This window comes from Ascaphus truei (assembly GCF_040206685.1).
Source record: "Ascaphus truei isolate aAscTru1 chromosome 13 unlocalized genomic scaffold, aAscTru1.hap1 SUPER_13_unloc_2, whole genome shotgun sequence".
Taxonomy (NCBI): Eukaryota; Metazoa; Chordata; class Amphibia; order Anura; family Ascaphidae; genus Ascaphus; species Ascaphus truei.
In genome coordinates, this window is record NW_027453846.1 from 17,638 (window position 1) to 31,214 (window position 13,577).

Below are 13,577 nucleotides of genomic sequence, written 5' to 3' on the forward strand. Positions count from 1 at the left end.
CTCATCTCGAATCAGGAAGTGGACCAACAGGGCTGAGGTAGGGATGCACAATAACCGACTAGAGCTCAGGGCTCAGGGACCGAGTTTTGTTAGAGCATTCGTAGTCGGTTAGCAGACAGAAGGCAGCGAGGTTGGGTTCACGGTCCGGGGTCAGCAACAGGTATTCCAAATAGACGAAATGGTAATGCGTGACAACGAAGATCAAACGGAGCTGCATCAAACAGAAATTTGCTCAGTGACTCCCACTGGGAACAGCAGCCTTAAGTAGCAGGATGCCAGTAATCAAAATGGCCGAACTGAGAGAGGGCAGGAAAGCTGGAAACCCCGGCACTAATCGGGCAGAATCCTTACACACTAACACACAAGGAAGAGTTCTTGACATCAATCACTACAGCACGCAGAATTGGAGAATTGCAAGCCGTATCATGCAAAGAACTGTGTCCAAATTCCTGTGGTGCTAAAGTGGTATCCAAATTCATGATAAAGAATGATATTGGGGTTCATTCCTTTTGCCCTCTAAGAATGAAAAGGAGAAGCAATTACATAATTTAGACGTGGTCAGAGCTTTGACATTATATTTGCAGAAGACAGAGTTTAGAAAGACGTAGTACTTTTCCAGGGCCCTAGAGAAGGGCAAGCTGCCTCTGCCGCAACCATTACAAGAAGGATCACAGCTGATATCGGCGAAGCTTAACATTCTGTAGACAAAGTTCCACCTCAAACCATTAAAGTTAACTCAACCTGAGCTGTGGCAACTTCTTGGGTGGAAAAGGCTCGAACATCCACAGCATATATTTGTAAAGCAGCAACATGGTCATCGTTGAACACCTCAAAGCATTACAGATTCGATTTCCAGGCCTCGGTCGATGTGAGATTTGGGAGGAAGGTTTTACAAGCTGTCATTTCTTTTCTTTAACTACCATGAATGGTCCATTCTAGCAAACAATTTGCTTTGATACATCCCGTTAGTTATGGCTGCCATGGAGGCTGTGGAAGAAAACTACTGTAGAAATACTCTGCGATATTGCTGTTTCTTCAAATCCTCCATGGCAGCCTATTTCCCTTCCATAACAAAAAAGATGCTGCCATGCGCTCAAAGGCAGGTGGATAGAAGCACTCCGTAGAATCCTTGAAGATTGAGGGGGGGGGGGTGGAAGCGGGAGTGTAAACAAATAACAGCAGTGTCAAGTGAGAGGAGGTGGGGTAGGGGAAAAAGTAAGGCAATGAGTGTCCTCTTACCCCGCTTGATATACCCTCTAGTGTCCTCCCTTACAGGAATGAAATACAGCAGTCCTGACAGGTTCTCACTCATGGGCTGAACAGCAGGGAAGTCACCCTCCTTCACAGTCAGGTTGCACTGCACTTCCGCAGTGTAAACTCCTCCCCCAGTAAGGGTGCCTCCGAACGCCAAATGCATATAAGATAGAAAACAGGCTTCAGGGCACTCCAAAACGATCTGGTTCTCTTCTGAGTGTAATTAAAAAACGGTGGTCCCAGAGTTGAGTAAAGATGAATAAATATTTATTGCAACATACACAAAGGTGAACAATAAAATACCTCCCACGCGTTTCAACCAACAATTGGTCTTTCTCAAGGAGTAACAAACTGAGGCAAACAAGCACTTTATATAGGTGCTAGACTATTTAAAAAAAAATCACAATCGGGTAGAATTAATTGTATAATCAAACAATACAATTAAGTATTGCTTAAAATAAAAAACATGATAATAAGAGGAAACATACAGAGATAGAGATCATCAACATCTAGACCATGATACATATGAATTTTGGGCAACAAACAAAAATATGGATACTTGTAGTAAATTATGCATCACACATGATTGAAATGACTGAATCAAATAATCCTGTTATTCAGTTGCTCCAAAACAAAAGCCCATAACCTCAGGCACTAACAATAATCAATGACTGAGGATTGCAATAAAGCTCTCAATTCTATATTTCTGATCTCATGGTCTGAATAACTCTATATGTAAACAACAATAAGCAAATGAAAACATACTAACTGCTGAAAGGATAAATTAATTATAAAATGAATGTCAGGTAAATAATAATTTATACCCCAAGGGAAAAGACATTCAATATATATACACAATGATAATGAATAGCCCACATACTGTTGCGGCCGAGTTTATTCTTACCTTTACCCGGTCTCGGCCGCAACAGAAACCGGGCGCGCGCCGAGGTGTCCCGGGTGCGCGCCGGAGCCTCGGAGGATCGGTCCTCCGATCAGGGCTTCCCCCTCCCCTCTCCGGAGCCCCCCACCGCCATCCCCCACATCGCGGGACACCATGGCTCCCTCGGGGAGCCCTGGGCACACGCGCCATGCGCGCACGCGCCCAATGAAGCGTGACCGCGCATCGATGGCACGCCGAGGGAAAGAAACGAGCCAGCCGGGAAACCTCCCGGCTTGCGGCTCTAGCCCACTTCGAATAAAGTGTGCCGCCTCTGTATAAGGTCTCTGGTTAAGGAAGAAAATGACAACAGCAATCGGACCCGTAGGAATATACTCTAGAGTCCCTGCTGAGTTATAATAGAAATTTATAACCCATGAAAATTATAGCTCTTCATGTTCATAACCACAATGTAGAGTAACATAAAACTGTATGTGAATAGAAAAGCAAAAATAGTAAATTTGGAACTAGAATAAGCTAGAGTGACAGTGAATCAGGTCATGTATCCATATTTTTGTGTGTTGCCCAAAATTCATATGTATCATGGTCTATATGATCATGTTTATGATCTTTCTCTGTATGTTTCCTCTTATCATGTTTTTTTTATTTTAATCAATACTTAATTGTATTGTTTGATAATACAATTGATTCTACCTGATTTGTGATTTTTTTTTAAAATTGTCTAGCACCTATATAAAGTGCTTGTTTGTCTCAGTTTGTTACTCCTTGAGAAAGACCAATTGTTGGTTGAAACGGGTGGGAGGTATTTTATTGTTCACCTTTGTATGTTGCAATAAATATTTTTTCATTATTACTCAACTCTGGGACCACAGTTTTTTCATTACACTCAGAAGAGAATCAGATCGTTTTGGAGTGCCCTGGAGCCTGTTTTCTATCTTATTTCCCTCCCATATTATGATTAATATTCTGATTATTATCATCATAATTATTTGGAATCTACTGCCTAAGCTTTTTTTTGTTCCTTTTTATGAGCTTAGCTAAGTGATAACTGGCCAGGGATGAGGACACACCTCCTTTTATACCTGTGTCAGAAGTTTGTTGTCCTACCACATCTAACCAGAGGCACTATAGCCCATTAGTTAGGGCTGCCATGGTGGATTTGAAGAAATGGAAATATCGGTGAGTATATTTCTAGTTTTTTGCCATATCCTCTGAACCTTTCTCACAACCTAAGCAAAGTAGATTTCCATCTGCTGTCTGTTCAGACTAACTGTAGGCTGGGGCCATGGTACAGTAGACCGCGCGGACGTGTCTTCCTTAAGGCAGTGTTCGCGTCCATGCAGCGTGTGGGCGGAAGCTGGAGGGGGCGCGCGTTGCGCAAGAAATCAGTTCAAACTGATTTCTTGGCGCGACAGGCCGGTCACATGAGCGGTTCACCCAAAGAGGGCAAACCAGCTCCGTGACACCCTTCGGCACGCTCCCCACGGCCAGGTAAGCGCCTGCTCACTGACCAGCCTCCACGGGCGAAGGCACCATGACCCCAGCCTTAGTTGTAGCATACTGCAGTTTTTAGCCCCCTCTTCTCAGTCCCCTCTTCTCAGTCCACAGCACAGGCTGCTGAGCAATAAACCACATAAACTTCTGAAAGTTGACCTAGAATAATTAGCCACAAAGTCCCTTTCTCCCCCTACTGTACCTGTTAACTTTACCTTTTAAACCATGGGAAACACTATATGAAGTAAAATTGGTGTGTTAGCAGCGTTAGTCAGAGTAAACTCGAGTGTTTTGTGTAAACTCGAGTGTTTTGTGTCTCACTAAATAGAACTTTCTTATTTTGGTAAAGAAATAAGCAGCACATTGATCCTTTAAGCATACATTGCACAGTATTACTCAAACTATGCAGAACATTGCTTCTCAAAAGGCCTCCAAGGACAAAAGTGAGCTAATGGAAGTGGTATTTCAATACGTTAAATGTAGACACGATTTTTAGCAACTCTGTAGCAACCAAAGGCCTGGATGGTGTTTACAATCCTTAAGTATTCTCTTTTGTGATGAGACTTTTTGTAAACTGTTGTTGTATGTTCAAGGAGATGATCTTTCTCCTTTTCTTCTGTTTGTCTTATGTTGACCGCAGAATGAGTTCAAAAAGCTAACGGGAAAGAACAATAATTATTCGGAAATCCTTTGGATTATAGAGGCACACAAATTAGAAACAAATAATGAAAATCTTACTTTAGGGAAGATCTAACTTCAATTCCATTGATACACTGTTTTAAATAAACTGTTATGTCCACAATGTGGGATTGCCCCATCAGTATATTATGCCTTTCAGGCGTGAACAGCAGAACGTTGCTCTGTCACTGATAGTTGTGTCTCTCCTATGCCTAGTTGTGTAAGTATGAGCAGGAGTATCGGGAGGCATTAGAAGGCTTTTCTCGAGCTGCCTCTCTGGAACCCTCATGGTCCGAGCCCGTCCTGAGGGAGCAGCAGCTGCTCGATTATCTCAACAGGCTGTGTGACCTCCTGGGGAACAAGGTATCTCCTGTCTCTGCTACTGACCGCTTGCTCTCCTCTTCCTGTCTGTACAACTCCGTCCTTGCTCTGTCCTTCTCAATTACAGGCATGCCCCGCATTAACGTACACAATGAGTCCAGAGCATGTATGAAAAGCGAAAATGTACTTAAAGTGAAGCAGTACCTTTTTTCCACTTATCGATGCATGTACTGTACTGTACTGCAATCGTCATACAAGTGGATAACTGATGTAAATACCGCATTTGTAACAGGCTCTATAGTCTCCCCGCTTGCGCACAGCTTCGGTACAGGTAGGAAGCCGGTATTGCTGTTCAGGACGTGTTGACAGGCGCATGCGCGAGCTGCCGTTTGCCTATTGGGCGATATGTCCTTACTCGCGAGTGTACTTAAGTTGAGTGTCCTTAAAACGGGATATGCCTGTATACCTCCCATCTCTTTTCTGCTCTATATATGTTTATCCCTATCTTTGCCTTTTGCCTCTGCAGGGGAAGGTACGAGGGAAACGGCTGCAGAATATGCTCAGTAGCCTGAGCCCTGCATTACTCGGTCATTATGGAAGCTCTGGTGGGTTACAGCTCAAACCTCTCAGTTCCCTGCAACCTGGAAGGAACCCTGGCTGTATAGTACTTGGGAGAGTTGTGTTCAGCCTGACGCCAGAGGAAAGAGTGCCATTGTGAGTGAGCTCTTGACAGTGAAGGGGTTAATATACCTGCCTTGTGCCATTGGTTGATTATACTGTATGTCCAATGCTTGCAGTGCTTGTATTACCCATGCTGAATTTTTAGGCTGAAATGTAAACGGTTTTGCTGTCAAACTGTGTGTCTGTAAAGAAATGAAATAATGGTTATTAAACATAATTTAATCTGTTCCATTGAGACATGCAAGAACTACAATGTTTGCACAATCTGAATGTGCGGTACTTACCAATGTAGTTTTACATGTTTAGTTTTTAAACCCCCTCCTGTTTGTGATGTGACCGGCCTGCAGTACGGTACATGCCAAAATGCACACAAACACAATACTTGATTTCGCTGGGAGGCATCAAAGATATCAACGTAAAATAGTATTTTTTCTGTCTTTTACGCAAAAAAGTGTTTGGCTGGAAAATTAAGGTTCGAGCTAGCGCATTGTGAAATGATTTCTGTGTTTCTATTTATTTCTCTTTTCTATTTATTCCTCTCTTTATAGCACCTTCGGTTTGGTAGATGCTGATGGCTCCTGTTACTCGGTAATGGTTTATAATATGGTAGAGAGCTGGGGGGTACTTATTGGGGACTCTGTGGCCGTCCCTGAACCCCAGCTGAAGCATCATCACATACAGCACAAAGGCAAGGTAAGACCTGCAGGGTATCTCACCCTTTTGTACTGCCCCAGGGTGAGATCAGCAAGGCATATCTCCTACTGCTCTATACCTGCTTTACTCTTTCTGTGCCCAAGCTGTCCAGCCCTCCCCAAGCCTCATCTCTGTAACGCGTAGCTCACCACAAACGAAGCGCGACCGCGGTGCTGAGGTAGGGGATTGGATAACGCCGACCCACGGGCGCGCCTAGGATGTAGAGTAGTCGTTCAAGCCAGGTCAGGGTTATAGATTGAAGAATGGTTAAGGTACTTGCCAAGTTCAGGAGGGGAGAGTTTCGGATCGTCGTAGTTCGTAGCCAGGTTCAGGATTCGAGAGTATCGGATTGCCGGGGTACGTTGCCAGGTTCAGGATAGGAGAATGTTTGATAGTTGGAGTAGTTAGCCAAGGTCTGGACTGGAGACTGGAGAATCGTCGTACAAGCCGGATGAGGAGTAGAGAGAAGTGGAGTCCAAAGAGCTAGCAGGGTTCAGGCAACAAGAGGTTAACACCATACAAGGCAAGGCAAGGCAGGACAAGCAACAAGGATGTGGCAAGGCACGGCGTCACAATGTCTATGCTCAGCGATGACTGACTGCAGAGTAAAGGTATATAAAGGAGGAGTCTCCAATAGCTAGCCATGGCGGAACCAGGAAGTGTAATTCGATTTGGCTGCTGGTGCACACAGGTGTGTCCTATGTTGCAGCCTAATCAGGGTTGAGGGTGGAACTGCTCGCGCGCGTCACGGAAACCAGGGGGCGGAGTTTAGGTTGCGCGTCACTCCCTTGCCGATTCCTGGGGACCAGAGGGGGCACAGTCAGTTGCACGTCACGGCGGTCAGAGAGCGGGACCTAACTCGCGCGTCACTGAGGTCAGAGGGCAGGACCTAACTTGCGCGTCAGCAGGGAGGCTGCCTGATCGTCCACGTCATGGGACAGTGATGGGGACGGGGTCTGAATCCGCAGGCGGTTGTACAGAGTGTGCAAGGTCCGCGCACGTACTGGGACCGCGGAACTGCGCATGCTGAGTATCCGTCACGGAAGGTTTGTTGAGGTGAGACGGTCCGCGACCGCCAGGATGGCGAATCCTCACCGTACGCCCTCCGGGCGGCTCCACAATGGCTACTCTGGGAATTTAGCATGGAACATGCGAACTAGTTTGGCTGCGTGTACTCGGTGGCTCGGAATCCAGGACCTTTCCTCCGGGCCGAAACCTCTCCAATGCACCAGATAGTGTAGCCAATCTCTGGAGATCTTAGAGTCAAGGATGGATTGGATTTCGTGTTCAAGTTGTCCTTGAACCATGAGGGGAGAGGTAGGAACCACTTGAACTGAAAAGGCATTCTGTACCACCGGTTTAAGCAGAGAGATGTGAAAAACAGAAGGAATCTTCATAGAAGGTGGGAGAACAAGACGATATGTCACGGGATTGATCCTTTCGGAAATTGCAAAGGGTCCAAGAAATCTCGGTGCAAACATCATCGAGGGTACCTTCACCCTGGGTGTAGAACACGAGAGACGAGTTGAGGGATTGAAGCCGTAACTCACGAAGAATGGTGACTCCAGAGTAGAGCTGCTACGTGCATTATTGTGGGTGAATTCCGCCCAAGGTAAGAGTTCCGACCAGTCGTCTTGAGAATCCAAGGTAAAGCATCGAAGATACTGTTCAGGGGATTGGTTGGTCCTCTCCGTTTGACCATTGGTCTATGGGTGGTATCCCGATGAGAAATGGAGGGAGATACCTAGCTGAGTGCAAAACGAGGGCCAGAAACGAGAAATGATTTGAGATCCTCTATCAGAAACTATCTACAGGGGTACACCGTGTAGCCAGAAGATCTCCCTGATAAAGATGTCGGCTAATCTGGGAGATTTGGGCAGACCCTTAAGTGGTATGAAGTGGGCCTGCTTCGAAAAACGGCCTACTACTACGAGAATGGTGTCCATCCCCTTGGAAGTAGGCAAGTCAACGATGAAATCCATCGACTGATGTGTCCATGGCCGATCCGGAACTGGTAGAGGTTGGAGACCTGCAGGAGGTATCCTAGGGTTTTTAGTCCTGGCACATGTAGGGCACTCTGCTACAAAGTCTTTTATGTCCTTTTGCATACTTGGCCACCAAAAGGTACGAGAGATGAGGTCCAAGGTCCTCTTGGTTCCGGGATGTCCTGCAGATTTGGACGAATGACTCCATTCCACAACCTTCTTATGGTGTGGTGGTGAAGTAAAGAGACGGTCCTGAGGAGGCATGATGCCAGATGGGATGTGGCTTTGCTGATGGACAATCTCTTTGAGTGCTCCAAATGAAGTGGCTGAGAGAATACATTTGGGCGGTAAAATGGGTTTTTGCTGATCATCAGACTTATCTTCCAGAGAGAATTGTCAAGAAAGAGCGTCAGCTTTAATATTCTTGGATCCGGGAAGGTAAGAGATTATGAAATTTAACCTAGAGAAGAACAGTGACCATCTGGCTTGACGGGCTCCCAACGATGTGCACCTTCAATATAAAGCAAGTTCTTATGATCCGTGAGGATGGTTATTGGATCTTCCGTGTCCTCAAGCAGATGTCTCCATTCTTCGAGAGCTAGCTTCATGGCCAGAAGTTCCCGGTTCCCGACGTCGTAGTTGTATTGGGCCGGATAATTTTTTTTCGAGAAAAATGCACAAGGATGTAACCTGGATAGAGAATTCTTCCTTTGGGACAGAACGGCGCCTACGCCCACGTCAGAGGCATCGACCTAAAGGGTAAAAGGAAGCTTGGGATCAGGGTGAATGAGAATGGGGGCAGATACAAAAGAGCTTTTGAGACGATCGAAAGACTGGAGAGCAGCAGTAGACCAAGAAGCAGGGCCCGCTCCCTTCTTGGTTAATTCAGTAATTGGGGCTACAAGGGAAGAGAATTTTTGGATAAATCTCCGATAATAGTTTGAATAACCAAGGAAGCATTGTACAGCCTTCAGGGTGGTAGGTTGTGGCCACTCTAGGACGGCTTTAACCTTGGCGGGATCCATGGTAAGTCCGGAATCAGAGATGATGTAGCCTAGAAATGTTGTGGATGTTTGATGAAAACGACATTTTTCCAGTTTGGCGAAAAGTTTGTTCTGGCGTAAGCGAAGGAGCACCTGTTTTACGTGAGAGATGTGTTCCTGTCTAGATTTGGAGAAAATCATAATATCATCAAGATAACGATTACAAATGAGTTGAAGAGGTTTCTGAAAATTTCATTTACGAAGTCCTGAAACACGACTGGGGCATTGCACAGACCAAATGGCATGACCAAGTACTCATAATGACCATCTCTAGTGTTGAAGGCCGCCTTCCATTCATCACCCCGGCGGATCCTGACCAAATTATAAGCACCACGTAGGTCCAACTTCGAAAAGATGTTAGCTCCTTGTAATCGATCAAACAGTTCATTGATAAGGGGCAAGGGGTAACATTTTTTCACTGTAATTTTATTAAGGGACCGATAGTCTATGCAAGGGCATAGGGATCCATCCTTCTTTTTCACAAAGAAACCCCCTGCGCCCACAGGGGAGGTGGACTTCCTGATAAAGCCCTTCTGTAAGTTTTCCTCAATATATTCTTTCATTGCCTTGGTCTCTGGCATAGACAGCGGATAAGAAGTCCCTCTGGAGGGTGTAGTGCCTGAAAGCAGATCGATGGGACAATCGAACGGGCGGTGAGGAGGCAGGACCTCCGATCGGACCTTATCGAATGTCCTGAAACTCGGCGTACTCGTCTGGCAATTGTACCTTCTCTTTCTCCTTCTCCTCGAACACGTTGGTACCCCCGATACTACTTGTCTCCAGAATGCAGTTCTTATGGCAAAATGTCACCCATTGGATGGGTTCCTTGTTGAGCCAATCAACCCGAGGGTTGTGAATCTGTAGCCAGGGTAGCCCGAGGATCACGCTGATAGCAGGAGTATGAATCTCATTAAATTGAATCTTTTCCAGGTGTGTGTCTTGCACCCTGAGTTGTAGCACCTTTGTCTCCAGGGAGATAAATGCTGGTTCCAGGGGTCTTCTGTCAATAGCTTCAAGGGCGATGGGCTTCTTTTTCTGACGGATAGGAACCCGATGGCGTGCCACGAAAGCTTGATCTATGAAGTTTCCTCCGGCACCTGAATCGATGAAATAAAGTGTCGATACTTGAAAGGCCTCCCCGAAGAGTGTAATGGGGACAAGAATGCGAGACGGGTTATCAGTAGAGATGGGGGATAGAAAAAGCGTTCCCAATGAGACTGCCTTAGGACTCATGGGAACCTTGCGTTTCCCGACTTTTGGGGACAAAAATAGGCAAAGTGTCCTGAAGCCCCGCAGTAAAGACATGGGCCAGCGGTCTTGCGGCGTAACTACTCAGATTTGGATAGGCTGGTACCTCCTATTTGCATGGGTTCTGACGTATCTGGGGTAGAGGCCTCAGTGGAGCTCATCTGACAAGGATGGGACCGTGCTGGAATAGTACGATGGTGAACCTTCTCAGAACGTCTCTCCAGGAGGCGATGATGAGCTCCTCCAAATCGTTAGGACGATCATAGGCTGCCAGTTCATCCTTCAAGGTCTCCGATAAACCTTGCCAAAAGGCTGCAGCCAGGGCTACGTCGTTCCAGTCGGTCTCAGCAGCGATAGTTCTGAACTCGAGAGCATATTTGGAGACTGAACGACTGTGTTGGGAGACATGGAAAAGTGCAGAGGAAGCACATACCTTATGACCGGGTGTATCAAATACTTTCCGGAATTCCCGGGCAAAGGCACCGATATCCTGTGTGAGATCGGTTCTTCGCCCCCAGATGGGAGATGCCCAGGCGAGAGCATCATCTACTAGGAGAGAGAAGATATACGCCACCTTGGCGCGGGGTGCTGTGATGCGTGAAGGGTTAATTTCAAATTGTATAAAGCATTGATTCAAAAAACCCCGACATTCATGAGAATCACCCCCATAGCGATTGGGAGTAGGTAAGCGAGCTTCTTTGGAAAAAGGCAAAGCGGTAATAGTGGAAATCTCAGGAACAGCAGGTACAAGTGGGGAACGTGGTTCCTGTAAAGCACGAGAGTGTGAAAGTCCTCCTGAAGAGAAAGCATGGTTTGCCTTCCTACCTCAGCGGGGTCGAAGTATGTGTGGCTGAGCATACTGTAACGCAGCGGTGCGCAAACTGGGGGGGCGCGAGACTGCCGACGGGGGGCGCGGGGTTTACAGAGGCCCCGCGCGCTTCCCGAAGGCACTTAAATTAAGTGCCGGGGGAGCTGCAGGGTCTCTGTAAACCTAACTTACCGTGGCTCCGGTGGCTTCCTCCCTGCGTCGCCATGGCAACGCGGCGTCAAAATGACGCTGCAAGGTCATGTGACGTCACGTTGCTATGGCAACGTACGTCATTACGCCGGAGCGCAGGTAAGTTGGGGTTGGGGGGGCGCGGGAGGGAGGGGACAGCCGGCAGGGGGGTGCAGGGAGAAAAGTTTGCGCCCCCCTGCTGTAACGCATAGCTCACTGTAGAGGGAGAGAGGGTTTGGCCCGGTATTAAAGGGGTTGCACCCCATATGGCCACCCCCTGACCTCACCAGGGAGACAAGGGGTTAACTGGACTGCAGTACAGGAATGTGGGTTGCACCTTGTTATATCATGAAAATTTATGGTCCCGTTCCCATGTTTTATTATTATGTCAGTGTCTGCACCACACACACACTGGGATCCATCCGGGAGGGCAACGGTTAATAGTTGTATAGTGATTATAGCTCTTTGTTTAATTTTCCCGCCTTTTCAGGCACCATTTTGCAGGGTCCCATAGGCCGCCATTGAAGCTCCATTCATTTCAATGGCGGATCTAGCTGTTTTGGACCTGTTTCCCTTGAAGACCAGCAGGTGGCGTTCGAGAGGAGGAGCGGCGGTTTCCCATTGTAAGCCAATGGGCTCATTGACTTCAATGGAGATTCCTCGACGGCGCTTTCCAGGAACGAGTTGGCAGCCGTCCAAACCGCAAAACCGCAAAGCGGATACAATGTCTGAAAAAGAGCTTTGATCACTGATTAGTCAAGTTCAACGTTAAGTGGCGTGGGAATCTTAGGTTCTAGGGCACCGAGAAATAAAATTATTTTTGCCCCTAGTTCCTAGGCCTCCCCTCACTCGACCACCACCGTGTCCTTGAATCCAGGACCCCCGGAACAGGTTGTGCTGGTAGAGCGGGTCGCGCAATAGGTTCCAATGGCGGCGGCAGAAGCAGCACAAGAAAACGACTAAGCCAGAAAAGCTATAGACCATAAGCCCATATCCGCTTCTGGAGGGTCCAGAGGGCTAGGGTTTGGGGTACCTGTAGTCACTGCTCCGGCATGGCTGCAGAACCATCCTTGACCCTATCTGACCAACCTGACGGAGTATGGACCACCTTAAAGGTTCGGGAGTTTTTCCCCATAGACTTCAATTGCGGCCGGTTCCCATTGACCGGCTATGGCGGAGAAACCCCATAGACTTCAAAGGCGGCGGTTTACCATTGAAAGTCTATGGCGACAGAGCCCGTTGTTTTCAATGGTGATTTAGTGAAAAACCGTGATTTAATTTACAGCGGAGAGTTTTGTATTAAAATAGGAAACGGTTTAAGTAGTTTTTGTGTATCTCTGGTTCTGAAGGTCGCAGCGGGCTGAAACGTGGACCATATGGTGTCCCGGTACCGGCAATGAGAACTGGGCAGTTTGGACCCGCTGGACCCAACAGAACCGGGTTTTTTAATATGTTTATGTTTCACCTTTAATATTGCATTCCAAGACGGGGATAAAAACCTGCGAAGATTCCTTGGCACAAAGGGAAGCAGATGGTCAGAGGGGCGACCCAATGTCTAGAGACTAAGTACTGATCAAAAGGTTTTGCCACCCTCACTTTTTACCTGAGGGCGGAGAAGCGTCAAACTGGAGTGGTTTGTGAGTGTCACATCTTACACTTACAAACAAAGCAGATCCTGCCAGATATTCCATTTGGTAGACTGGCCGGCATCCCTGATTTAAATGTGGGGCTACAGAAATGAGATGAGTCCTAGTGCGCATGGGCTAACTAGCTGGGGGGCATGGGTTAAACTGTGGTCCCACGTTAAAGATTGGATACAGGTAATTGTTATCCAATAGCCTGTACTCAATGTTAAGGATAGGGTTACAAAGATATATAAACTGTGGTCAGCCCTATATCCTTGGTCTTCAAATACCATCTTGATTGTTACCTGATTGCTGGAGAATTGCTATCTGATGCTTCTCATCCCCCATCCCCAAGTAAGTGTTACCTTCTTGCCTGTTAATTGTACTATATTGCTGTGTTCACCTATTTAAGGAATAAATATACTTTATTATATCTAAGCCTTGTTCAGTTCAACCCAGTTATTTGGTGTAGTATTATTATAGCCTGTCACAAAGTTACCGTCACACTCACCACAAACGAAGCGCAACCACAGTGCTGAGGTAGGGGATTGGATAACGCCGACCCACAGCCACGCGGGCGCGCCTAGGATGTAGAGTAGTCGTTCAAGCCAGGTAAGGGTTATAGATTGAAGAATGGTTAAGGTACTTGCCAAGTTCAGG

The 13,577-nt window shown here is 46.9% G+C and overlaps 1 protein-coding gene across 1 annotated transcript in view; it reads left to right on the forward strand.

The window, feature by feature from the left end:
- Nucleotides 1-13,577, forward strand: part of LOC142473895 (tetratricopeptide repeat protein 5-like) — a gene marked incomplete at its 5' end in the record, with an annotated part of 40,807 nt that overhangs the window by 17,634 nt on the left and 9,596 nt on the right. The window contains 3 exons of the mRNA XM_075580830.1: nucleotides 4,541-4,687; nucleotides 5,172-5,359; nucleotides 5,875-6,019. Coding sequence (XP_075436945.1) covers nucleotides 4,541-4,687; nucleotides 5,172-5,359; nucleotides 5,875-6,019 — 480 coding nt within the window. The remainder of the gene's footprint in view (nucleotides 1-4,540; nucleotides 4,688-5,171; nucleotides 5,360-5,874; nucleotides 6,020-13,577) is intronic.